The sequence below is a fragment of the Calliphora vicina genome, chromosome 5, assembly GCF_958450345.1.
Source record: "Calliphora vicina chromosome 5, idCalVici1.1, whole genome shotgun sequence".
Taxonomy (NCBI): domain Eukaryota; kingdom Metazoa; phylum Arthropoda; class Insecta; order Diptera; family Calliphoridae; genus Calliphora; species Calliphora vicina.
In genome coordinates, this window is record NC_088784.1 from 40,161,949 (window position 1) to 40,188,212 (window position 26,264).

General features: G+C 29.7%; 1 protein-coding gene across 1 annotated transcript; it reads right to left on the minus strand.

Annotated features, from left to right (window-relative positions):
• Positions 1 to 12,826: 12,826 nt before the first annotated feature.
• Positions 12,827 to 15,596, minus strand: LOC135960492 (phosphoenolpyruvate carboxykinase [GTP]-like). The gene is made up of 2 exons (XM_065511795.1): positions 15,265 to 15,596; positions 12,827 to 15,086 (listed from the first exon to the last, which is right to left on the minus strand). Exons 1-2 carry the CDS (start codon positions 15,294 to 15,296, stop codon positions 13,184 to 13,186), a joined length of 1,935 nt encoding a protein of 644 aa, XP_065367867.1. The 5' UTR covers positions 15,297 to 15,596; the 3' UTR covers positions 12,827 to 13,183.
• Positions 15,597 to 26,264: the final 10,668 nt, after the last annotated feature.

Below are 26,264 nucleotides of genomic sequence, written 5' to 3' on the forward strand. Positions count from 1 at the left end.
ATATTTGAATAAATTTACGAATTTTTATATTTAAGTTTTATTTAACTTAATAAAAGTCTAAGTTTTAATGTATCCAATTTCCTATTTTACATTTGCTATAAACAATTTATATTACATACTTCTTATTAAATATCTTCTAAATAAATTAATGTTTAATTTTGCATTTAGATTTTTATTGCTTGTGACTACAGATCATAGAGAAATACACATAGAGCAGAAACTATAAAAAAACTGAACCAAAAAAATTACTCAAAATAATCAAACATACGAGTATTGCTTTTGTTTTCACTTAGTTTTTTTACTTAATACATTCCCACCACTACGGTTTTTGACAACTGGGTTAGGTCTTTGAAAGGGAGTTTCCGCTCTATATATATTTATTTATGCTACAAATATTCATACAGACCCATCAGCCTATTGTCTAATATATCAAAGCTATTTGAGAAGATACTTATGAACAAGTTGTACCCGATGTTAACTGAAAACAATTGTATTCCGAATCATCAATTTGGATTTAGAAGAAAACACAGTACTATCGAACAAACCCATAGACTTGTAAATATGGTGAGAAAAGCGTTTGAGGAAAAGAAATACTGTTCTGCACTCTTCATCGACATCTCTCAAGCGTTTGATAAGGTATGGCATGCTGGATTAATATACAAATTGAGTCAAAATTTACCGGCAAACACACATAAGCTGTTGGAAAGCTATTTAACTGGTCGAACATTTAAGGTTAAAGAGGGAAACTTTTTAAGTACTGCACAACCCATTGAAGCTGGAGTCCCCCAAGGCAGTATCCTGGGACCTTTTTTATATTTGATGTATTCGTCTGATATGCCAACTAACAATCGCACTCATACATCAACATTTGCTGATGATACTGCTATTCTAAGCATTCATGAAAACCCTCAAGAAGCGTCTCGTCACTTACAAAACCACATATTTGAATTAGAAAAATGGTTAAAACAATGGAAAATTAAAGTCAACGAGCAAAAATGTACACACATTACATTTACATTGCGTAGAGAATCATGCCCTCCTATTCATATCAATAACCAAACAATAATTCAACAATCGGAAGTGAAATACCTCGGAATACATCTCGATCGTCGCCTTACATGGAAAAGTCATATAGATGCAAAGTTGACTCAAATGAAATTGAAATCAATTCAAATTAATTGGCTTATTGGCAGAAACTCCACGCTTAGTTTAGATTGTAAACTTCTACTTTATAACATGATCATAAAACCGATATGGTGTTATGGCATACAGTTATGGGGCACGGCCTCAGCGTCAAATGTAGAAAAGATCCAAAGACGCCAAAACAAGTTTCTAAGAATGATCACAGTTGCCCCCTGGTATATCAAAAACACGAATATACACAAAGATCTAAACGTGCCCATTGTAAAAACTGAAATCTCGAAAAACGTACAAAAATATTTAAAAAAACTTGAAGTTCACCCAAACCCGCTGGCCCGCAACATATTAGATAACCGTGGCCACACTCGATTAAGAAGGAGGGACATAGCAGACCTAATCTAGAAGGAAGAATGCCAATTTAACCAAAACAACCATGAACACAAAATTTTTTCGTCCGGCACTGGCTGGACTAATTAAATAATAATATTAGATATAAGATTTGAACCACTTATTGTTAGTTCATTAAATAATGAAGATACAATAAATAAATGATGAAAAAAAAAAAAAAAAAAAAAAAAAAAAATATTCAAATATATATAAATTTAATAATGAAAGCCATTTGAATACAAAACAACAATATAATGTTCTTATCAAAAGGAATGTACAAACATATTTGTGTGGGAAAGGAAAATCATAAAGTTTTAAAAATAAAACTTTTTTTGGGTCTAATTTTGCCAAGAAACTTTGTTAATTTTAAATTATAAAAGTATTTGAGCCAATTAAATTCCTGATTTGATTTGTTTTTTGTTTTATTTCTTTTTGTTGTTTTCCTAAGTTCACATATCTTCTTTAATTTAACGAGGTTGTGTTTAACACCTGAGGCGTACCTCAGGTTGAGAGTACCTTTTACATTTTGTTGGTATCACCACAAGACCCACATTAATGGTCGCATTTTATTCACTCACAACCGCACGCACTCACTCACAAGAGAAAAACAATTTTCTTTTTAGCTTTTCAGTTTTATTCTTTAAATTATGTAAATTTATGCAAGGTCTTCAGCCGAGTTGTCTACAAGTCATGATTGCAGGCATAAATACAAAAAGACAATAGAAATAAACACCAGCAGAAATGGGTAAGCAGCAACAGCAGTAGTCGACATGGCAGCAGCTGTTGCTGTAACTAAATACATCAGTAGACGGACGCAACAGCGTCATTCATTCATGGGCACGTAGAGTAGATTTTTTTGTTTCAAACATACACACATCGATATTGACACTTGTGGAACTTTAGGGCAAATCACTTTTCAAGAAAAACTTTAAGGGATTTTTTGTAAATAGCAATGTGTAATCCTCTGCATTACTTGGTAATTGGTTACCCTTTTGGAAAAATTACTTATTACACAGATCAACAGCAAAAAAAGGCTTCACTAACTACTATATAGATTTGATGCATCATGGTTACCGAAGTACGAAGTAAGTTATTTATTTTTGCGTGCTAGTTGCTTTAACCTTTAGAGAAATATACACAGAGAGGAAACTAGAAAAAAAATTACTCAAAAAATCACATACGAGTGTTGGTTGTGTTTTCACATAATATATTGACAACCGAGTTAGGACTTTGACAGGAGAGTTTCCGCTTTATGTATATTTCTCTATGACTTTTACCTCAAATCGTATTTAGATTCAGCAATTAATCATAGCTGTGGATTTTCGGTTACCCGGATTTTATCATTCAAAAATTTCATGTTTTGGTGATTTTTTTTATTTATATTCATTGTATTTACATCAAACATTAAATTTGATTTAAAATCTAAAATTCTGATATCTAAAGATCTTTCGATGCTAATTTACAACGATTTTTTAATGATTCTTTTGCAAAGCAATAGCGAAGTTTTATTAAATTCGGAGATGGCTATGAAAAAAACATTAATCTGCTATCTGGAAATAGTAGCAGAAGGAGTTGGTATTTTTGAAAAAAATACACTATTGTGATCACTGCTCGGTGGTAAATTCCGGCCAAAAATGCTTTTTTCTTTAAAGATTTTTTTTGTAAATTAGCACATGCTTTTATAAAACAGTTAGCAGTTAACCATTCCACGTAGTTATTACGGATTTCTTGCGTGTTCTTTTTATATAAAAGTGAAGTGATTAGGAACTAGTTTTAAACCTATAGAAACAAAATTAAAAAAAGTTTGAAAGGCCCGAACAAATTAAAAGGGGCTATGAGAGGTTTAGTGTAAATTACATCTAATACTGTAAAGTGTTAAGAGTAAGTACTGTACATTTCAGCTGCAATTTTTTGCCATTCCAATAACCAGAACGATTTCAGGCCTTCATATTTTACAATTTTTTTTTGTATTTTTTTGGTCAATTTCAAAAATTATGTAAGTTTGAGAGTTATTTGCGTCTATGCTGATTTGCCCAAACCATGTATTTGTATGTCGAAATTTTTTGAATGTATCATTTATGTTATTTTTAATTATAAACCTAATTGAAGCCATTTACAAAAATTAAATACTTTTTTCGATACTTTTATAACGTCAATGTTTATTTGGCCAACTCCTGTATGTAATTTCTAATGTTTTTTGCGATGGATCATGTGTGTCGATCTTAAATGTGCACCAAATTTGAGGCATTTACATGATTAACCTAATTTTTCCGATAATTTCAAAACGTCCATGATTGTTTGACCAAACCCTGTATATATATTCCGAAATTTGTACGACCATTTTTTCAATCACTTATGCTATTCTTCATTTTTGGACTAAATTTATATGAATAATCTAATTTGTTCGATACTTTTAAAACGTCCATGATTGTTTGACCAAACCCTGTATATGAAATCAGAAATTCGAATGACCAATTTTTTTTTCGATCACGTATTTTATTCTATATTTTTGGACTAAATTTCAGCCACTTACATGCAATTTTTTAGATACTTTTAAAACGTCCATGCTTTTTTGGTCAAACCCTGTATTAGAACATCGAAATATTTATCGATCGATCGGTTATGTTATTCTTAATACAAATACCAAATTTCAAAAATTTTTATGCAGAAATAAAAAAGATATGGATTTTTGCCGGAATTGACCAACGTACATTGGTTCAAAAAGTTATGATATCACAAATTAAAATTTTTAAACAGATTAGTGTTTTAAGTTTTACTTCATTAATCATGAACAAACATTTGAAATCGAGTCTTCCGATCGGGATGATCCAAACCAGGGTTAGTTCAATTGGAAAGTAATTCAGACACAATTTTTCAATAAGATCGGTCAAGAACTCTTTGAGTTAGAGAGGGTAAAAATTTTACATTTTGGCCAAACAGGTTGTTTTTCTCATACATGTAACTTATTGCCTATTGTTCTTAACAAAATGTGTCCCAAATATTTTATATAGCTATTTCTTCAATCTTTCGAAAAAAAAAATTACACAATTTTTGAATTTTTGTTCCAAAATCAAAAACTTTTTTGACTATTTTTTTCAAAATGGACCCTTTTTTAAAAATTTTTATGTTTTGAGTAACAAAACATCTCTTCAAGGATAAGACCTAAGCTTTCTTTTTAAAAAAGTGAACATTTTGAAAAAAATTAAAAAAAGATTTTGAGTTTGGAAAAAAATGTCAAAACTTTTTGTGTTCAAAGTTTCAAAACATTTAAAAGAATTCCTTTCAGTTTCGGTTAAACCGGTTTCAATGAACTCGTCTAACCGAAAAATCATTTATCTAAAGCAGTAAGTTTTCAGTTAACCTAATAACCGGTTCTTTATAAACACTAATTTTGAATCATAATTTAGCACATATTATAATCAAGAAAAAAATTACATTTTTTAGAAATTTCGTTAAAAAAATTGTTTAACGGACTCTTTTTATAAAATAAGTTGTTTGAAGGATATTGGGAATATGGTTTGAAACTTTAATATTTTCCATAGACTTTTGACTTTTAACTTTTGGGGTTTCGTTTTATAAAGTGATATCCTAGATGTATAATTTGTATTTTGAAATATGAATGCAATTATATGATTTTTTATTATTGTTGCATGACCCAAAAAGGAATTAGAACTGCCGATAAGACATTATCCAGGAGACTTAGGTAATATAATCTAAAAGCTCACAGTCCAAGAAAAGTCTCATTTTTGACAAATAAGCATGTGTCCAAACGGTTGCAGTTTGATTAAAACCACCTAGAGTTGCCAATTTTAAAGTGGCATAATATTTTGTGGTAAGATGAGTCAAAAAAAGTCTTATTTGGTGAAAAGGGTTCTCGATCCTATGTTAGAAGACCATCAAATTCGGAATATAACCCAAAATTTACTGCAAAGACTGCAAAACCCGGAGGTTCCAGTATCATGATATGGGGATGTTTTTCGTACTACGGTGTTGGGCCTATTCATGGACGCAACAGAATACGTCAAAATACTCGAGGAAGTAATGCTGCCGTATGACAATTACCCAAAACATTCCAGCAAAAAAGCTAAAAAGTGGTTTCAGGATAATAATGTCCCTTTTATGGAATGGCCTGCACAGTCCCCTAGTTTAAACCCCATCGAAAATTTGTGGGCTGATGTTAAGTAGAAGGTATCCGAAGTCAAACCGATAACAATAATGATCTTTGGGTCACAGTGCAACTGGCCTGGCATTCCATTTCATTAGAGTGAACCCAGAACTTGGCCTCAAAGCTGTTATTTCCAACAAGGGTAACGCAACTAAATATTAAAAACAGTATGTAAGGATAGCTACTCAAATTACAACCACAGTAAACAATATTAATAGAATTGCAATATTTTTCCTTTCAGGTCACGATGAGTGGTGCTATTATTTTGACAGATTACTTTTTCAAATTTTTGGAAAAAATTTAATTTTTTGTATTAATTTGAATTTAAATGAAATTATTTTTCTTTTTATCGTTTTTTATACATATTTTTATTAAATTTTGAATAAAATTACAAACCCTTTTTTGAATAAAGGCAGAATTAAGGTTTACGTTCTGTTACGTTCCGAATCAGCTGTTTCTCTTTTGTACATGAAAAACATGTATAAGTAGTTAGTTTTTCTGTGCTGTGTTTTAAAGAGGAATTATACATTAAAACAAAAGAAAAATTATATATTTTGTCACAGAACAACTAACTGCCATAAGTAATAAACAGAACGCAACAGCAACGGAAAGTAAAGACTAATGAAGCGTTAAGATTTTTTTTACCTGTTTAAAATCATGTATACTAGTGGTGCTATTATTTTGACAGTAACTGTATATATATTTTTTAAAGATGTCAGATAATTTTTATATTTTATTTATTAAACATCTAACCATACAATCTCAAATACAAAATCTATTTTCAATTGAAAATTTTTTTAAACTTTTAATTTTGAAATTTTCATTCCCAATTTCGAGAAAAAAATCCCCTAATCTGACAACATTGGCTGTGTTCAACATGTAATTGTGTTTGTGTGTATATATATGAAAACACATACTTAAATAAGTACAAGGAAATACACGGAACAGCAACAAGTGTTGTTATTTTGTAAGTAAATATTTAAGTAATTGTGCATGTGTTTGTATTTACTACAATTACACATATATACATATGTATGTGTGAATATATCCTGAAGAACTAACATTATCCTTGCGTGTAATCTATTGCCCCCCTTTGTGTGCATTTACATACATACATATGTATGTATGTACGTTTGTTTGTGAGTGTTGGTATGTTGTAAGTATGTAGATGTTATGACCGCTTAATTGTTTTATTTACTATTGTCCCGAGTGATTTTCTTTTTTTGTTGTTGTTGTTGTCTTCTTTTCTGCTGCTGTTGTTGCTTTAAGTCTCATACATTATTTGTCGTTGACATGGCTAATCTGTTGCTGAGTGCTTGTGCTTTGATGTCCATGAAATCTGAGTTGCTGCTGCTGATAAATCTTTTTAACGCTGCTGCCACACTTAAAATGATTACAATTTCAATTTAAAACCACCCACAATGCAACACATCGCTAATTCTGGGGTCTCGAACTTAAAGGGTTTTTCTGTTACGTTTTTTTTTTGTTTTCTTTAGGACAAAATTTTTTTTTATTTTTTTTACACACACACACATACAATCACTACTATATTATATACTAGACATGTATTCTTCTTTATTTGTATGCAGGTACAACAAACTATACATATAACACTTTTTTCCACACAACAGAAGACGGCTTCGAGACTTTGTACTTTACGATTGTTTTATTTTTCACGTCTTATCGGTTTAATTGCTCGTTTACAACTGTTGTTCATATTGTAATAGTGAAAGTATTTCAAGGGATTCATCGCAGGAATGGAAGGAATTATGTGCTTGCAGCTTAAATGTGTTGATGTTCATTTAAGCTCATTTCCAGACCAAAAAGCTTTTTTTAAATTCCAATGAGCTTTTTTATTCCAAAGAGTGTAAAAGTTTAGATTTATGAGTATTTTATATTTTAAATATATTTAAGCTTATTTATAGACCATTTAATTATTATAAAGCTTATTTCATTCTATATTTATAACGTTTTCATATTATTGCAGAATTTAAAAAATGCTTATAAATAATGATAAATAATTTAATAATCAGCCCAAATATGAATAAAAACTTCCTGGGAGTTTTTTCCCTTTTCTCATTTTTCCTATTTAAATTCAATGAATTTTTTATTCATAATTGGGGTGAATATAAAATTGTAAATTTTGTCATTTCCGTTATCCTTTAGCCATTTCCGCATTCATCCACCACAAATTCTAACAAATGTACCGAATCTCTAAACTTGGCAGCACTGAAATTATTCTAAAACAACGACGCCTTAAGGTATGCTAACATATTGATTGTTGCAAAATGGTACAGAGATGTGTATATGGCATTCATATAAATGAGTTTTATAAAAACTTTGAAGTATAATTACCAGGGCAACCATATATGCAATATCATATTTGTTGCTGTGCGTCGTATAAACATATGAGTTAGTATTTATTTATCCGTTTCAGACAATTTTAAGAATTTTGGCATCGATTTGTTAGCGCATATTTTTGCATATTTTACCCTTTACTGCATATTTTGGCATATTTTGCGTTTTATAGCATATTTTTGCATATTTAACTCATAACTGCATATTTTTGTTGGATATTTTCTTTTATTTTTCATTATTTTATTTGCCTTATATAATTTTATTGTTTGTATTGTAATTTTTCATTTCTATATTTTACTATTTTGTTAAGGTCCAATGATAATTGGCCTAAGTTACTTAAATAAAAAATAGAGTACCCATAATCGCTTATATTCACAGAGTTTTCGTTGATTTAAGGGAGCTTAGTTTTCATATATTTCAATTAAATTAAAAATATACACACAAATATTAAAATTTAACAAATAGTAAAAATACGTAAAAAATTAAAAGAAAATGCCAAAATTGTATGTTATTATGCGCAACTTCTTAAAAAATTGTTGGATACATTTAAAAGAAGGAATTTTAGTCAGCTTGAGATTGAGACAGTTTGGGTATTAATAGTTTACCACTAATGTAAAATTAAACAAGTATTCAACAGACGTTCAGAATATTAAGATCTATCGAAAATCTCGCGTTCAAAACCCGTTGATATATTTACACAACTTGTAAAAAAAATTATTAAGAAATCGTTAAAGAAGAATATACGTGGATATCGATAAACGATACAATGGATGAGAAAGGAAGAAACATAGGAAATGTCAGTGATACAACTTGAACAAAAAGTTTTTTTAATTGCCGCAGTCTTAAATAGAACTAATCATTCCACTATTGTAAGGCTCTTTTATAATTCTATTTAAATTTTAGAAGCCGAATTCAGATGTTAATCTAGATATATGATGAATGCTCCAAAATCCTTTGCAATTTTTTACCAAAAAATTACACGCTATTCACAGAGTTTTTGAAACATTATTCAAATGATAAAAAAGCTTTTAGAACTTCATATAGAATAGAAACATTTGGAGAAACTTATTGGGTACATCCTCAGTAGGGATCCTATAAACATTGGGACACATGCATTGAGAATGTAAAATATTATGCCACTAATTACTAAAAAAAGTTTGAAGTATTAAGCAGTTTAAAAGATGAGACAAATCAATTGATTATGATTGTCTAAGAAACTCGGAAATCTAAAACAAATATTAGTTAAAAAAATTTAAAACTTAAGTAAACACATAGTAATTTATTTCTAAATATAATAAAAAGAATTGAATATAACTATTTTCATGTAGTGCCAAATTCCCTAAAATCGATATTTAATCCTATAATAACCAATTTTAATTTATGAGCTCAATACGTTATTTACTTCATATAAATTTTTTTATGAAATTTTGAAATCAAACAATAACCAACTATTTTTAAGTGCATATTTTTTATATTTTAAGAGCATATTTTTCGTTTTTAAGTGCATATTTTATGCGCATAAAACACTTTTTTTTAGAGCATATTTTTGGTTGCCCTGATAATTACACTCAAAAATCTACAATAATTATATCGAAATTGGGCTAAGAATAATATAAATAATAAGAGCATTTCAAGAGAAAATATTTTTCTATTTACTAAAAAAATATTTTCTAATATAAAAATAGCAACCTAAAATATATTTTTATATACAAAATTTATTTTAATAAGTTTTGGTTTTTAACGTGTTTATTATAAGAATTTATTAGAAATACAAGGATATTTTTAGAAAAATATTTGAATATCAGAAGATATTTGTGAAAAACAAAATAAAGTCAATGTAAAAAACACAAAATTTAAACATAAACATATTTCAAACTTAAATAGGAATTTCTTAAATTTCCCATTTGTTTATTGAAAAGTTTCATTCTTCGGAATCTGTCCATATTTATACTAGTTAAAAGATAAACAAAGCTTTCCAAGCCAGAGATGGTTGACTGTATTACGGTTAAAACTTATGCTTGGTCCAACAAATTATTATTATTATTTTAATCACGTTAGCTTTTAAAAATATGTCAGATATTACTTTTTTATAAATCATTCATTTTCAACTATAATTTCGGTCAAAATGGCAAACAATAAAAAGTACGTGAAAAAATAATTAAAACTTTTCAAAAAAATTTAAACAAAAATTGCCTTGCACATTGAAAGGCAACCTGGATTTTGGTAAGGCAAAAGAAGTCGAACAACTCTTTCGAAGACCACCGAACACCTCTATCAGAAAAGCATCTCTCTCGTAAAGAGATTATACTTCAAAATAAAAATTTTTAATATTTTTAGGTAAACAAAATTTATTTTTTTTCCAAAGTTGTTTTTTTAATTTTTTGGGAAAAAAATTTCTCGAATTGTTTTTTTAAATTTTTTAAATTTTGGTCGCTTAGTGGGATGCAAGTTCGATATCTATCAAAATAAATGTTTATTTACAATTTTTTACTTTTTTTTGCAAAATCAAAACTTTGTTGACTTTTTTGGACCTCTTTTTAATTTTTTTTTGCTTAAAAGAAAACTTAGGTCTATTTCTTTAAGACCTATATGGTCGCTCAGTGGGATACGAGTGGGATATCTATAAAAATAAATACTTTGTAACTTAATACAACAAATTTTGCCTCATTTTTTGCATAATTTAACTTTTTTCCCAAAATGGGCCTTTTTTAATTTTTTTTGCTCAAAGAAAGCTAGTTGTCTTCCTTAAAGATCTATTTGGTCTTTAAGGAAGACATACAATTTTTGACTTTTTTTTGTTGACATAATTGAACTTTTTTTTTATTTTTTTAAAACAAAAAAGTCAGCAAAGTTTTTGATTTTGCAAAAAAAGTAAAAAATTGTATGTTTTGAGTTGCAAAACATTTACTTTGATAGGTCTTCAAGGAAAATATCTAAGCTTTATTTTAAGAAAAAAGGGCCCATTTTGAAAAAAAGTCAAAAAAGTTTTTGATTTAGGAAAAAAAAATATTAAAAATGTTTTATTTTTTTTTAATATTTTTTTTCGAAAGATTGAAAAAAGAGCTATATAAACTATTTGGGACATATTTTGCTAAGAATAATATGTAATAAGTTACATGGATAAGAAAAAACTCTTACTTGTACAAAATGTCAAATTTTGACTCCCTCCAACTCAGAGAGTTCTCCACCGATCTCCATTAAAACTAATCTTGGTGCAAATTTCATCCCGATTGGAAGACATCGATTTCAAATGTTGGTTCACTTGACATGAAATGCCCCATATATATGTATATATCATTCTGGAATACCACCATTTGCCCAATGTGCTATCTCATACATATGTTTTCTATTTAATTAAAATCTTGCAAACATTTTTGGATACCCTATATATTTAATTTCTATAATATAATACATATAGTATATAATCAGTGATTTGGGTTTTTAGCACAATTGTGCCATTTTGGCACATAAAACATTAAATAGCACTTAGGCATAGTCGACACTATTTTAGCACTATTCCTGGATTTTAAAATAATAGCACTATTCCTAGATTTCAAAATAATAGTTCCAAAAATATACACAAATATAAGGAGCCGCAGAACAAAAGGTACTTTTTCGCATTTTTTGACAAATTGGTTTTTTGGTATTTTTATAAAATTAGGGTTGAAATCTTCTAGATACAATCAAGTTAGCAAAAGAAAGAAGAAGATAAAATAATTATATGAAACACAAATCATTTAATTTGCATTTTCTTTGAGAAGCGGAATCCGCATTCTTCTTGCTGACTTCATTAATCGTCTCATTTTCATTGTTTTGGACGGATTTTGTTGGACTTGAGGTTTTCATCTATACAGTTCTAAATACGTAAATAAGATTCCAATGCGTATTCATTATAAGGTTTGTTTTATGATATTTCCCAAAAAAGTTTTCAACACATGTTTATTCTATATTAGATCACAAGAACAAACAACGTCAAACAATATAAAAATGATCTTATATTGTGATAATATTTTCTAAACTTAAGCTGTATTTAACTTAGTCAAATAAGCTCAATATAAATTGTTCCATTTGAGTGAAAACTCAAAATCTAGTTATAGATCTGTTAGAAGTATTACAGATCTATGTGTCTAAAAATGATCGGTCTACTGTAGAAAGGGTGAAAATCGGATCGAAAATAGTTTTAAAATATAAAACTAACAAACCTGAAATTTATTAATACGTAATAAGGGTCTTTCTAGGCCCATCCAAATGTAAACTATTTTATGTGTTCTTATAAAATCCCAAAGCTGCATTTCTAAACAGTTTAGCTCTTTTATGTTCCGAACCAATTTGGCTGGGAGCCAGTTGGAAATTGAAAACTTTTTTCCAAAATATTATGATTCTGCCCTATTGTGCACACAAAATGAGATCTTGAGTTATGTGAATTCTATAAGTTAATTTTGTTAAAATTAGTTTAGGCTATCCAAAAAATTACAAATGGCAGCTATCCAAAAAAAAATATGATGTTAATGTTCAATTATTTTCGTATGATTTTGATGGAAATTCTGAGTTGTTATTGATGGAACAAAACTAATGGTTAAATATTGAAAATTGAATATTTTTAAATCAAAGTTCAGATTGAAATGTGTTTTGTTTTTGTCTATTTAATTATCTGATGAATACGCTGAACGCTTTTCCACTGAACACAATTACACTTCACTGATAAAGATGGTGTCTATCTATCTACACTTTGTGTTCGTATCAGTGTGTCTACGAATAAAAACAAACAAACGAATATTTTCTTTTTTATAAAAATATAATTTAGCACATTATAATTTTTATTTTTTGTTTTTTGTGGTTTAATATTTACAGTCATATTTCTTATATTTATTAAATAAAAAACATGTTTTTTATCTTAACACTTAAAATTATAAAAACATAGATTAAATAGTCTTATAGCTAAGTAGGACTTGATAGTGAATAAATAGAATCTCTTTGATTATAAAATAATAAAAAAGCATTTTAAATTCTTATATACAAAATAAAAAAATTAAATAAGGCACAGAATGAAAAATGAATCCATGCGAAAACAGGTAGCAATTTAGCTGTCATTTGTGTCATTTGCTCATAACAGTTGGGGGTAAATTCATAATCTTACATGGCGGCAATACGTTCCTTGAGTTGTTCCAATTCTTTGTAGATTTCGGCGGGTAAATCGGCACCAACTTGGGTCTCGTAGTATTTGCGGATATCTTCGACTTCTTGAGTCCAGAAGTCCTTGGGCAATGAGAAGAGCTCTTGCACGTTAATGCCACTGAGACCTTCAACATTTAATTGACCTTCGGATGGGATTTGACCGATGGGAGAGTCAACGAAGCATTCTTCGCCATTGCAACGGCGCAATACCCATTGGAGCACACGAGCGTTATCACCGTATCCGGGCCACATGAATTTACCATCGGCACCCTTGCGGAACCAGTTGACATGGAAGATTTTGGGTACATTACCACGAGATTCCATGCTCAACCAGTGCTTAACGTAGTTGCCAAAGTTGTAGCCGAAGAATGGACGCATAGCGAAGGGATCGTGCATGATCACCTTGCCCTTGTGTTCAGCAGCAGCGGTAGATTCACTGCGCATTGCGGAGCCAATGAAAACACCATGGGTCCAGTTGCGGGCTTCATAGATGAGTGGCACACCAGCGGGGCGACGACCACCGAAGAGCATGGCACTGATGGGAACACCAGCGGGATCTTCCCAGGCAGCATCAATGATGGGGCATTGGCTAGCAGGAGTACAGAAACGAGAGTTGGGATGGGCAGCAGGTTTGCCAGATTCCTTGGTCCAGGGGTTACCCAACCAATCGGTAATTTGGACACCTGGAGCCAAGCTGCTTTCCATACCCTCCCAGTAAACGCCACCATCGGAGGTGTAAGCGACATTGGTGAAGATGGTATCCTTGAAGACGGTCTTCATGGCAATGGGGTTGGTTTCCATTGAGGTACCGGGGGCAACACCGAAGAAGCCATTTTCGGGATTAATGGCACGCAAAGCACCATCTTTGTCGAATTTCATCCATGCAATATCATCACCGACACATTCAACTTTGTAGCCACTGAGAGATGGGTTCAACATGGCAAGATTGGTTTTGCCACAGGCAGAGGGGAAGGCGGCAGTAATGTATTTCTTAACACCATTGGGATCGGTGATGCCCAAGATCAACATATGTTCAGCCAACCAGCCTTCACGCTTGGCAATGGTGCTGCCAATACGTAGAGCAAAGCACTTCTTGCCCAACAAAGAGTTACCACCATAACCGGAGCCATAGGAAACGATCAAGTTATCAGCTGGTTTGTGCAAGATGATGGTACGTTCAGGATCGCAAGGCCAGGCAGGGTGCTCAATGACGCCGTTGGCAGGAGTACCCACACAGTGAAGAGCGCGAACGAATTCTTCCTTCTTTTGCAATTCATCCAAGACAGCAGCGCCCATGCGAGTCATAATGCGCATAGAAGCAACAACATAGGCAGAGTCGGTGATTTCAATACCAATCTTGGAGAGAGGAGATCCAACTGGACCCATGCTGAATGGAACGACGTACATGGTACGGCCCTTCATGCAGCCAGGGAAACGTTCCTGGATGGCCTTGTCCATATCAGCCATGGAAATCCAGTTACCCAAAGTTCCCTTGACACCATCTTGAGGGGTGGGAATAGCTTCTTCCTTGTGTTCGGTGCAAATGAAAGTCTTGGATTCAACACGAGCAACATCAGCGGGATTGGTGCGGGCCAAATAACAGTTATCATACTTGGGCAAAGCAATAATGGCACCAGTTTCAAGCATCAACTTTACAAGCATTTTGTTTTCCACTTCTGAGCCATCGCAGATGTGGATTTGATCGGGTTGGCAGAGAGCTACAGATTCTTCAACGAAGGCTTTGACTCCTGGGGTAAGTTTGTTGGCAGAGCCATAAGAGACATTGGTGCCACGGATGTGGTTGTATAGACCGCAATTGTCTTGTTTGGCCTTGTTTTGCATGGGCAAAGCACCATTGGTACTAAAAAGTAAAGAAAACGATTTGTTATTAAAAATTATTTTGCACGTTGAAATATATTGTCTTAGGTCGTCTAGCAAAGAAAGAATTTTGAGGCACAAGTGTTAAACAATTATTTTTTAGGAATCACTTTTAAAACTGTAAATTCTGTCGGACGGACAACTTGTTGCTAAATACTTACATTGGCTTAGTTTGTTCGATGAGTTCAGGCATTTTGATTAGAGTTTTGTTATTTTAGTAATTTACAAAAAATAGTTTATAGAAGAAACACTTAATATAAGTATGTGTAGATTTGTTGTATTAATTTAATTATTTAATGTAACACACTGTACACGATCACAATTGAAAATATCACAAGTTTTTTTAATTTAATTATTTGGCTTTGAATGTTCTTGTGTTTTAACAATTTCATATGTTCCTCCAGAGTTTTTTGTCAAATATTAATTTTGTTTTTAGATCACTGACAATTTCACTTGATCTTTCCATTTACTCAGGCCTCGAGTAACTGATGCCACGCTCTGTATTGTGAGCGCTTTTATACCCAGGCCCATGCGAATGTCGGTTGGAAGGCAGGCAGGCGACGCGCTAGTATTTTACACACAACAATAACAAAACGGTTTTATTTATTTATTAGTATGAATGTGTGTGTACGTGCGAGTGTCGAGAGGCAGCTAGAACTCGTTAGTGTAGTTCGGTTTGTTATTGTTGCGTTATCTCTTTACTATATCAAAGATCGGCGCGTCGGTCGTGTGTGAGTGACTCGTACAACATTATCGTGTGCATGTGTGTAGTTAGGTGTGTTTTGTTATTGTTTTGTTTTGACTATAAAACGGTGTATCCGTGGAAACATGTGTGTTTGGAATATCGGATAGAGGGCCAAACTTCGGCTGCTGATTGGTTGTTTTATGGAGGCTCGTCAGTTTGTTTTGGCCATTAAGTATATTATTCTCTTAGCAGAGCATTAAAATATGTTGGTGTTGGTGGCAGCAAACGAAAAAAAAACTCACATACAAACCCAATTATTGTTATTGATTTTGTTGTTGCTGCAGTTTGTAGTACATACATACATATATTTCATTGTTATTGTTTTTAATTTTTTTCTTCTTTTTTCTTTTATTTTTATCAAATAATAATTTTGCGTGTATGGCAACAAGTTGAAATTCTTATTTTAGCTTGATAAAATTAAAAACAAAAGTATGTATAGAAAAGTAAGTAAAAGAACAAAATAATTTCGTGAGAATTAGTTTTAATCTGATTTCGCTTTCTGTACTTCACCTTAACAAAATAAATACGTTATCAAAAAAGGTTTTTATTGTACCTACGAGTAGTTTGTATTAATTTTTCTATTTTTTATTAATTTAAACTAGAAAATTATACATAAAACGTTACAGTATTTTCAGTTGAATAGACTTTTTTTAATTTTATTAATTAAAAAAAGAATAAATTAAAAAAACCTTTTTTATAGTTTTAAAAATTCAAACTTTAAAATTTTCATTACGCCTTCGCTTGTTTCTGTTTTGGGTTGGGGGGACTTTGAACTCTGAAGTTGTTTACTGAAACATTTTCAAAAAGAGGCACGTTAAAATACTACTACCACCACTATATGTACATATGTTTGCATGTGTACGTTTGTATGTATTGTATTGTTGTTATACAAATTTATTATCAAAACAAAAAAACCAAAAATAAAACATTTTTTATTTCAGTTTAAAAATTATTTTTTAAGAAGTACAACCACTTACCGCCCAGCAATATACATACTTAATTCACTTTAAAGTTATAAATTAATAGAGATTATCAATATTTAAAAATTTCCATTATTCAATTATAGATATTTTAAATTGATTGCTAAAGTAACTGCATGCGACAAAAAAACAATTTTATTATATTCATAACCAAATATATTCATATTTGTGTGGCCCGCTCTAAAATATATACGTACATATGTTAATATAAAAAATCCTTTAAAAAACTACTCGCAAAATTTTAATTTATATTTTATTATCAGTGAAAAATATTTATTTTACTTGCAAGAATAATGCTCCAAAAAAACATCAGATATTTTTTTTCAATCTACCAGAAATGATTTGTAATTTTAGTCAGTAATTTTAATTCATACTTCCAGTTTTTTTAATATCTTTATAATAATAACATTTTAGCAAGTTCTCTAAATTTGTATCAAAAGATTACTTATTTAAAAGAAATTCTTGATTGAACCTAGTTATATACATATGGGGGATTTCATGTCAAGTGAGCCAACTTTTGAAACCGATGTCTTCCGATCGGGATGAAATTTGCACCAGGTTAGGTTAGACTTATTGGATAATAATTCAGACACCATTTTTCAACAAGTTCGGTAAAGAACTCACTAAGTTAGAGGGGGTAAACATTTTTAATTCAAGACATACAATTTTCGAGTTAAAACATTTATTTTGATGTATATCCCATTCGCATCCACTACTTTCTTTTGAGCAAAAAATTTAAAAAAATCCCCATTTCGAAAAAAAGTTATTGATTTTGCAAAAAAAAAACAAAAAAGTTGATTCACTTGACTAATGTATGTATATAAAAATTAATGTGTGTGTGTTTGAAGACTATAGACGGCTGGGCTAGTCTTCCTTTGTACCTGGAAGTAACTAAAGGCTACTTTTTATTTTGAAACTCCAAATGGTCGTGGCACATCCCATAAAAAATAAATATTATCAGCGAATATCCTGGAGTAGTTTAGCTGAAAATGGGCGTGATCGGATTAGTTGTCTTTGACTTTCCCAGTGTCTGCTACTGTAATAAATGTAAAGGATATCGGAACAGTGGGGTTGGCCATAACAATTTGGTTAACGTAGTAGCGATGCAAATGGATGGTGACACCTCCCATACCAAATAATAATTATTTTCAAATATTAAAAATATTAAAGGGATCAAAACCGTGTGGGATCCTGTATCCTCCAATACAAATTGTATATTTATTATTGAATATCTGCAGAATAAAAACTTTGTGAAAATTCCTTTGGTGCTAGTGCCTGTTAATGAAGTATCAACACATAGGTCGCAACATATAAATTAAATTGTTACACAGTGCTACAGTGCAAAAAACACGCGATCATGACAGTATAGGTTCGACTCTACTATCAAAGGGTAGTAAAACCCTATACTCAGTTTGTCCATTTTGGTGACCAATTTTTTTTATATGGGCTCCCAAAGATTCGAAAAGTCAGCGGGGCTTCAAAAAATGTTGTCATCAGTTTTTAGCCAACAGCTAATTCAGACTTGGTGATACAGCTTAATTTTATGTAGCAATAATATAGCTAAGAGTCCGTCAAAGAAATATTGTTAACATTTTTTCCAAAAAAATAGCTTCTTCGTGCAAAAAGTCCACATATTTTTTCTTTTATAGAAAAAAAATTATTCGGGACTATATACAATTTTTTTATGAAACTTGACTCACTTAAGCGGACATTCTTCCCCCCAGCCCTATCCAAACTTGACCAATTTTGAAACAAAATTTTAGGTTTGAGTAAAAAATTCTAAAAACGCAAAGCATCGTTCCTCAAAAGCTCTTCATAGCTCACATATAGCCCTATATGTTTTTTATATACATACACACTGTAAATAAAGTCATAGTGGGCACTTTTTCTAAAAAAACTCAGTTTTTGGAACACATTTTCCCAGTTTTAGAAATTTCGGTGTTTGAAAACAAAGAATGGCAATAATAGTGATGCCATTGACTTAAGAGCACTTAGATCTATATTACTTCCAAATTTTATTGTGACGTCTGTAACCGTTATTAAATTTTAAATTAATTCGAAGTTATTTTTCTTGATGGAAAATCACTATATTAAAATATTTAAGTTTTTAAGGTAAATGTCGTCCGAAATTTACTTCATTCACTAAAATGTCAATCTTCAAGCTCTTCAAGAGCCCCACAAACCTTGCCCACTTTCAACAATTTTAACGTTTTTTCATACTTGCATCAAGTCGGTCTTGCGTGATCAAGATTGGGTAACGTGATGCACCAAAATGGACAAACTGAGTATAGGGTTTTACTACCCTTTGTTAGTAGAGTCGAACCTATACTGTCCTGATCGTGTGTTTTTCCAAAAGTCTTCATTTGTTGCATAGTGATTTTATTAAATATCAGAAAAACTATAATAGTATGATTCTCAATACTTTGAATTAGTAATTTTAATATCATTGTATGTAATTGGGATGTAAATTAAAGGTATCAGAGCAGTATGCGTGGAAACTCCAATACAAATTAAATAGTTATTTTCGAATAGAGAACTAGTATTGTAAGAGTTCTGATCGAAATTTATGTCTATCTTCAAATATAATGTTTCCCAAATTCCAACATTCTGCATTTTCTCAACTAACACATGTTTAAGTTGTGTTCATTTTAGGTATTTTCCGAAATTTGTCTAGAGTTTGAGAGGGTTTATTATTATGATTTATGTAGCAGAAAAAATACCTAAGAATTTAATTTCAGTATTTTAAAAATGTAAACAGCTTTTATTGCTGCGCATGAAAAAACTAATATGATGCCCTATAGCAGTGGTCGGCATTCATGGCCAACAGAGGCTGAAAGTGAACGGTTATTAACATAAACACGATTGGCAACAAAACATTTAAAATGTCAAAATGAAAAACAATCTACTGAGTTTGTCAGTTTTCAATATTAGCATCCTATAGAAGTAATATCCTAATATCGTTTAGTATCAAATAATTGTTTAATATGAAGAAAAAGATAAATTTACTTATTAAATAGATTTTTAATACAAAAATCTCAATGGAATTAAATTTATAAATTAACATTAATATGAACATATAAGAACGTATAAGTTTTACCAATTTAAAAATGCGTTTCCTGTATTTCTCTTGTGAATCAGGAAAATGTTTCTTTATATTATTTGATTTAAGGAAATGTTAATTGCATCTAAAATGTTTTATTTATGAACAACAATTAATTTTAATTAAACAATTTAATGTTTTTTTTTTTCAATTGTTAGAAAATATTGATTCTATGCATATGTCAATAGAGAGTATTTTTTTAGTATAATAAGAAATAAATACAATTTTTATTTTTGTTCATAAACGAGTATACGAATAAGTATGTATCTAATATATTTTATGATGCAGGATATCGAAAATTTTCCATACAATGTGATGTACATACATACATTTGTCGGTTCGTAAGTACATATTTATCTATGTACATATAAACCAATTGACTACCTGGGTCACACGCTTTATTATCTTTTTCGGTATGATTGAAAATAAAATATTGACAGATTAATACAAATTTCCAGTATTTTTTTTGAGAAATCAATCAAATTTGTTGGTAAATATATAAAAATGTAATTTTATCAAATACTTAACAATTAAATCAAATATTTATATGCATTTGTGACTCACAGAACTCATTGGAGGTACAATGTACAATACAAATGTACTATAGTTTTTTTTAACGGATGTGCTTATGAAAATTATCGATATCTTTAAGTGTGTAAAATTATATTCAATTAAGCACTCTTCATTTTAATAATAGACACTCAGTATTAAACTTGTTTCCCACGCGTGGCAATATTGTTATTATTTCGTCATAGAGTATAGTTTTAGAATTAATAATATTTTTAGTAGAAATACTTAAAAAAAATTAAAAAAAACTTTAAATTTTTTAAAAATAGTTTCTGAAATTCATCAATTGCATTTTAGCAATCTGCTGGAATTTCAAATGTATCTACCATCTTGTTATTTAGCTTACTTTAAAATTAGAATACTAATTTACTTTACATGAGGAAGTATTGAAAACAAAAACTTTAATTCAAACAACAGAAAATACAAAATAGAAGTTTAATTGAACGTTATTAGTACTACAGAATCTCATTTTATCTTTTCGAATTTGTAGATATAAACCTGCAATACCGAATCGGGTACAGAATTGTCAATGTAAAAATATACAAATATCAACAAGTAAGAGTGATATATTCGTATGTGCAAAATATTTTATACCCACCATCAATATGTGACAAAAAATTCATATATAACTTGTTTATGTCCAATTTCATCACGATATTAGTAACTATAAGATGGTTATGAATGTTCAAGTCATTTTCTGAGGGAGACCTTGTATGGTAACTAGGGAAAAATGTTGCCCAATTTCAGAGTGTATTTCTTTTAGGCCATTAAGTTGTTTCAACAGACATACGGGCGGACATAGCTAGATCGTCTTAGGATATACATACTTTTGTTTCGACTAATATTTTGATATGTTACAAACGGAATGACAATATCAATATACCCCCAATCGTTTTTGATGGAGGGTATTACAATAATTTTGTATTCCGTTATAAAAAAAATGTGAAAATTAATATGTATTTAATAACAATACTGTCCAACAAATTGAGACTTTTTGATTGGAACAGAATAGCGACCCTATAATTCTGAAAGGGCATGTTGAGTAGATAATTTTTGTAGAATTAACTTATAGTCCAGCTGGTCTGATTTTTTTTACAGTGGGGACAAGTTTTAATTTTTTAATCGAAGGGAGCATTATACTTATTGAAAAAAATGTTGTAAGTTAATATCTGAGAGAATTCTTATTGTCAGAGTTATATTGTGGAATTTTAAGGGGATCATTTTTGTGGAAGATCGTAATCCTCTATCTCCTCTCTTTAGAGGTCAAAAGTTGTAAATAAATCGTTTTAAGCTTAATTAGCAAAATTACACGCCATCTCGGGTCTCACATTTTTTAAAAAAATCGCCAAAAATCCAAATATGGTTCTGGACCGATCTTGTTGAAAAATTGTGTCTGAATTACTATCCAATAGGTCTAACCTTGGTGTAAATTTCATCCCGATCGGAAGACATCGATTTTAAAAGTTGGTTCACTTGACGTGAAATCCCCCATATGTATCAAACATTTTTCTTGTCAAATCGAAAATAATGGAAAAGTAGATCTGCAGGAACAATTTTGTTCAAAACTGCCTTTTCACTACTGCATAAAAACACCTGTTTTTATAAATAATTCCTTGATTTCTTGTACACTTAGGTGTTATTTATTTTATTGGTTGCTTTAACAACTGGTAACTTTCGATTTTAATCTTATTATCGCATAATAACAAATATTGTTGAATTTTATTCGCTTAAAAAAATAACTTAATAAAATAAAACAATAAAAATATTGTTTTTATCAATCCGATTTGTGTTGATCATATGATTTTAATATGAAGTGTTTCGACCATATCATACGAAACAGGGTATCTAGTATATGAACATATAATATATACAATTTTATTTGGTCAACTTAATGACAAAATTAATGTCCATACATATATAATACTTATTTTTTATTTTTTATACATATATCTATAAATGTATATAGTATATAATATTATAACTACGTATGTTTGTATATCTATGTTTTTGAAAAAAAAAAATTTCCAAGAACTTTAGGCGATTCCAAATACTGATGAAACGATTTCCATTTAATCACAAGATACTGACTGCATAAATTGTCAAGTTGCCAAAAAAAGAAAACTCAAACACACTCAAAAGAGCGCACATGTTTGGTTTTGTATCTATTTAGTTAAAAAAAAAAACATTTCACATCACATGGAAATCGTCATAAGGCCCATTCGTTTAATGAGGAAAAACAAAGAAAAATTTTACACTTTTGTTTATTTCGAATTTATATATTCGAAAACAAAAATCACTTTTAAATGTCCTCTCCTTTTTCAGCACGCGTGTTGGGAAATTTCACAAACAATAAAATTGTTAAAAGACATTTTTCAAAAAATTAACAACGAATTGTTGGACAAAAACATTTTTCAACAAAAGAAAAAATTAAAACTAATAAATGTAATAAATATAAAAATTTTACGATACTATAGAGTATCACCAAGTCCAAAGTTTTGAAAGTGCAGTTAAAACAAAAGTAAAAGATTATTTTTAATCATTGTGTGTGTTTGTGTATTTGTTTATTTATCGATCATTTTGTGGATCACTATAATATTGTGTTGAAAATTATAAATTGTTCTAGTTTTTTTTGTATTGTAAAATATTAAATTAAATTCTCATGACAGAATACTGATTAATTCTTATTTTTAATGTTTATTTAACTAAAGTAAATAAACTATATTTGTCTTTTTTGTGTATTCATTCCCCTGTCGGAATTTAGTGTCAATTGTTTAAAACGCACAAGTCCCATGTCATTTGGAACAACATATTAAATATATCTCCTAAGCCAAAGTAATGTTTACGATCCTCTCGTATATAATGGGATCAGTTCGGTTTCGATTTCCTTCCCACTATCCTAAATTCTCATGAGGATCACTTGATCACTTTTTATTTAGACTTTTTTTTAGTATGAATACAGATGTTTGTGTTATAAATGTTTAAAATTTTCCTGATACAATCAACAATTTTAATAGGATCACTTAATTTTGTATATAAATTTCATCATACATACATATGTATGTAAAAAAAAACACATCCAACTCAAAAGTATTTACACGTGTAGGGTATTTGTAAAATGAACCATACACAAAAACTGTAAAATTTATTTGATTTTTATTTTGTTTAGAAACATACTTGTTTGTCCAGCAGTAAAATTTAGCTACCAAATGGTAACAACTTGAAACCAAGAATTCATGTTATAATTAATTTATTTATAAATTAATACATATTACTTGAAATATTTCGAGCTTATCTTGAAAGTTAGCTTTAATTGTACGTGTATTTTTAAAACATTTGATCCATAGAATTTACGTCAATTCGAAATTGTTTTGTTTTGATTTTTATTTTTAAAAAATATAAATATTCATAATCAATTGGAGATCTGCTTATTAAATTATGTACCCTACAATAGGCTCTTAATAAAAATAAAATTATTTAACAGCTGTTGTATTAAGAAATTTCATTTTTAATCAAATTTAAAATAATAGAAATCAAGAGGAATGGGGAGGCATTTTCATAAGTAAAAACATTTTTCGTTTGCTTCTTCTTATTTTTATAAATTTCCATGTTTTTGTTTTTAAAAATTATTTTCACTATTGACTGACTGGCTGACTGGCCAGCAGATAGGCTGTCACATTCAAATGAGAGCGATCTCCCTCTGGGGGGCAAATTATATACGTATGCATGCATACAAACTTTTCGCTGTCGCTGAAATGAAAACAACAATATTTTCTTTATTTTCAATCCAGAAACAAAAAATGGAAAAAACAGCAAGCGACCGCTTAACAACAAAATTAACAATACAAATTTATTAATAAATTTATTAAAGTGATAAGAAACTTTTTTATTTTTGTCAATATCTAAAGATTTTGAATTTGGTGTTTTTTTTTTTAAAAAAAAGAGGTGTGTTCATTTCATTTCAATGTTAATGCGAACTTATCGTAAAATTAGAAATTTATGATTATTTATTCCAACTTTATCGCAACTATAAGATGTTTTTGATGTGTGTTTGTGTGTGAATTTTTAGATATAGAACGTGTTACTTTGATACAATGGGCCAAGTACAAGGGGCTCGTTATTGGACTTTAAAGAATGTTCTAGTTTAGTTTATTTTTGTTTGTTTATTGTTTAAATAACCTAGACTAGTTAATTAGTTCATATAGAAAAGGCAAACAAACTAAAGACCTGTTTCACGTTGTTGAAAGAAAAATGATTTAAACAAATTTGTATGAAAACTATTCGAAAGAATTTCAAAAACTGAGTGTTTTTCATACAAATTTGTTCGACACATTTTTCTTTCGACATAGTGGAAGAGGCAGTAAATAGCTTAAACAAATTAATATTAGAACATTCTAATATAATACATAATTCTATGTACTCACCTCCTGTAACCTAACTACAAAGGATTGTAATGCATTTTCTGCATATACTTCAGAGTGCACAGATTCAGTTCAGTCCCAGATTCTGTCTAATTATATTTCAAAGAAATACGCATATTCTGTGTAAATAAAAATGTGTATATATGCAGAAAGTAAAAACCGCCGAATCACCTCATATTCCAACACATCTATGGAATAATAAAAACATAAAAAAAATAAATATTTACGGATACATGTGTGATGAACATGTGTTGTTTTTCCCGAATAACAAAGAAGAAAAAAATAAATAAAATTAAAAAATATAAAAAGAAAAATACTAATTAATATTCTAAATCCAGAACAGATTAATAATCACATGCATTAGTTAAAAAATAAACAACAATATTGACCAAAAATACTTGATTAGTAAATATAAACAAAATAATAAATAAGTTATTAATTTCTTTGTTGACATTTAATAACAAAGTATATGGGCAATTCCATGTCCACGTATGTGACATTTATACGCCTATATAGTGGAATAAATTTGGCAAAAATGTATATGGAGTATATGGAATATAATTTGTTCTTTATGTTCCATTCATACTTCTAAAAAAAGTAATAAGTTCTTTCGAAACATTGGCCGACTTCATAAACGCAATAGATTTTGTTTTGACAATGTCGCAAGTTCATTATTGTATTGCAGTGCTTGTCCATCCGCAGTATCTGTAAAATTTGTGAACTGTTTTTATTTATGATTATTTACAAAACATTTATGCGTTCATGAATGTCACAAAGTATTGCTTTGCATTACTGCGTTTATGAAGTCGGCCATTGTTCTTCAAAATATCGAGCGGAAATAATTTTCAGGTACCAGTAGAAATATGCGAAAATTTGCGAATCGTGAGAGGCGTTATGTTTTCTTTTAAATTCTTACACTAAACCAAATATTTTTCCTTTACAGTCCGTCATATTTAAATAAAAACAATCTTTGGATGATTTTATAATAAATAAAATTTAATATCTTACGTGACATACCGTACGTGACAGATTTTTCTCTTATAATAAAACAATATATATTCTGTAAATATATGTATATATACAAAAAAACTAAAAAAAATAAATAGAAAATATATGTATATTCGGTTTCAATAAACAATTTGATAATAGCAAAAAAAACAGAGTCAAATTCATTTCATACTACATGATAATTGAGAGCTAAGTTTTCGCCACAATCTTAGACTAAAACATACCAATTAAATTAAAAAATTAAATAAAGTCGGTTTAAACTATTATTTTTGCTCTTAAAATGTTGTAATAAGCTGTAAATACTTTCACATAGTAACATTTTATGGTTTTCTCCTATTCAAAT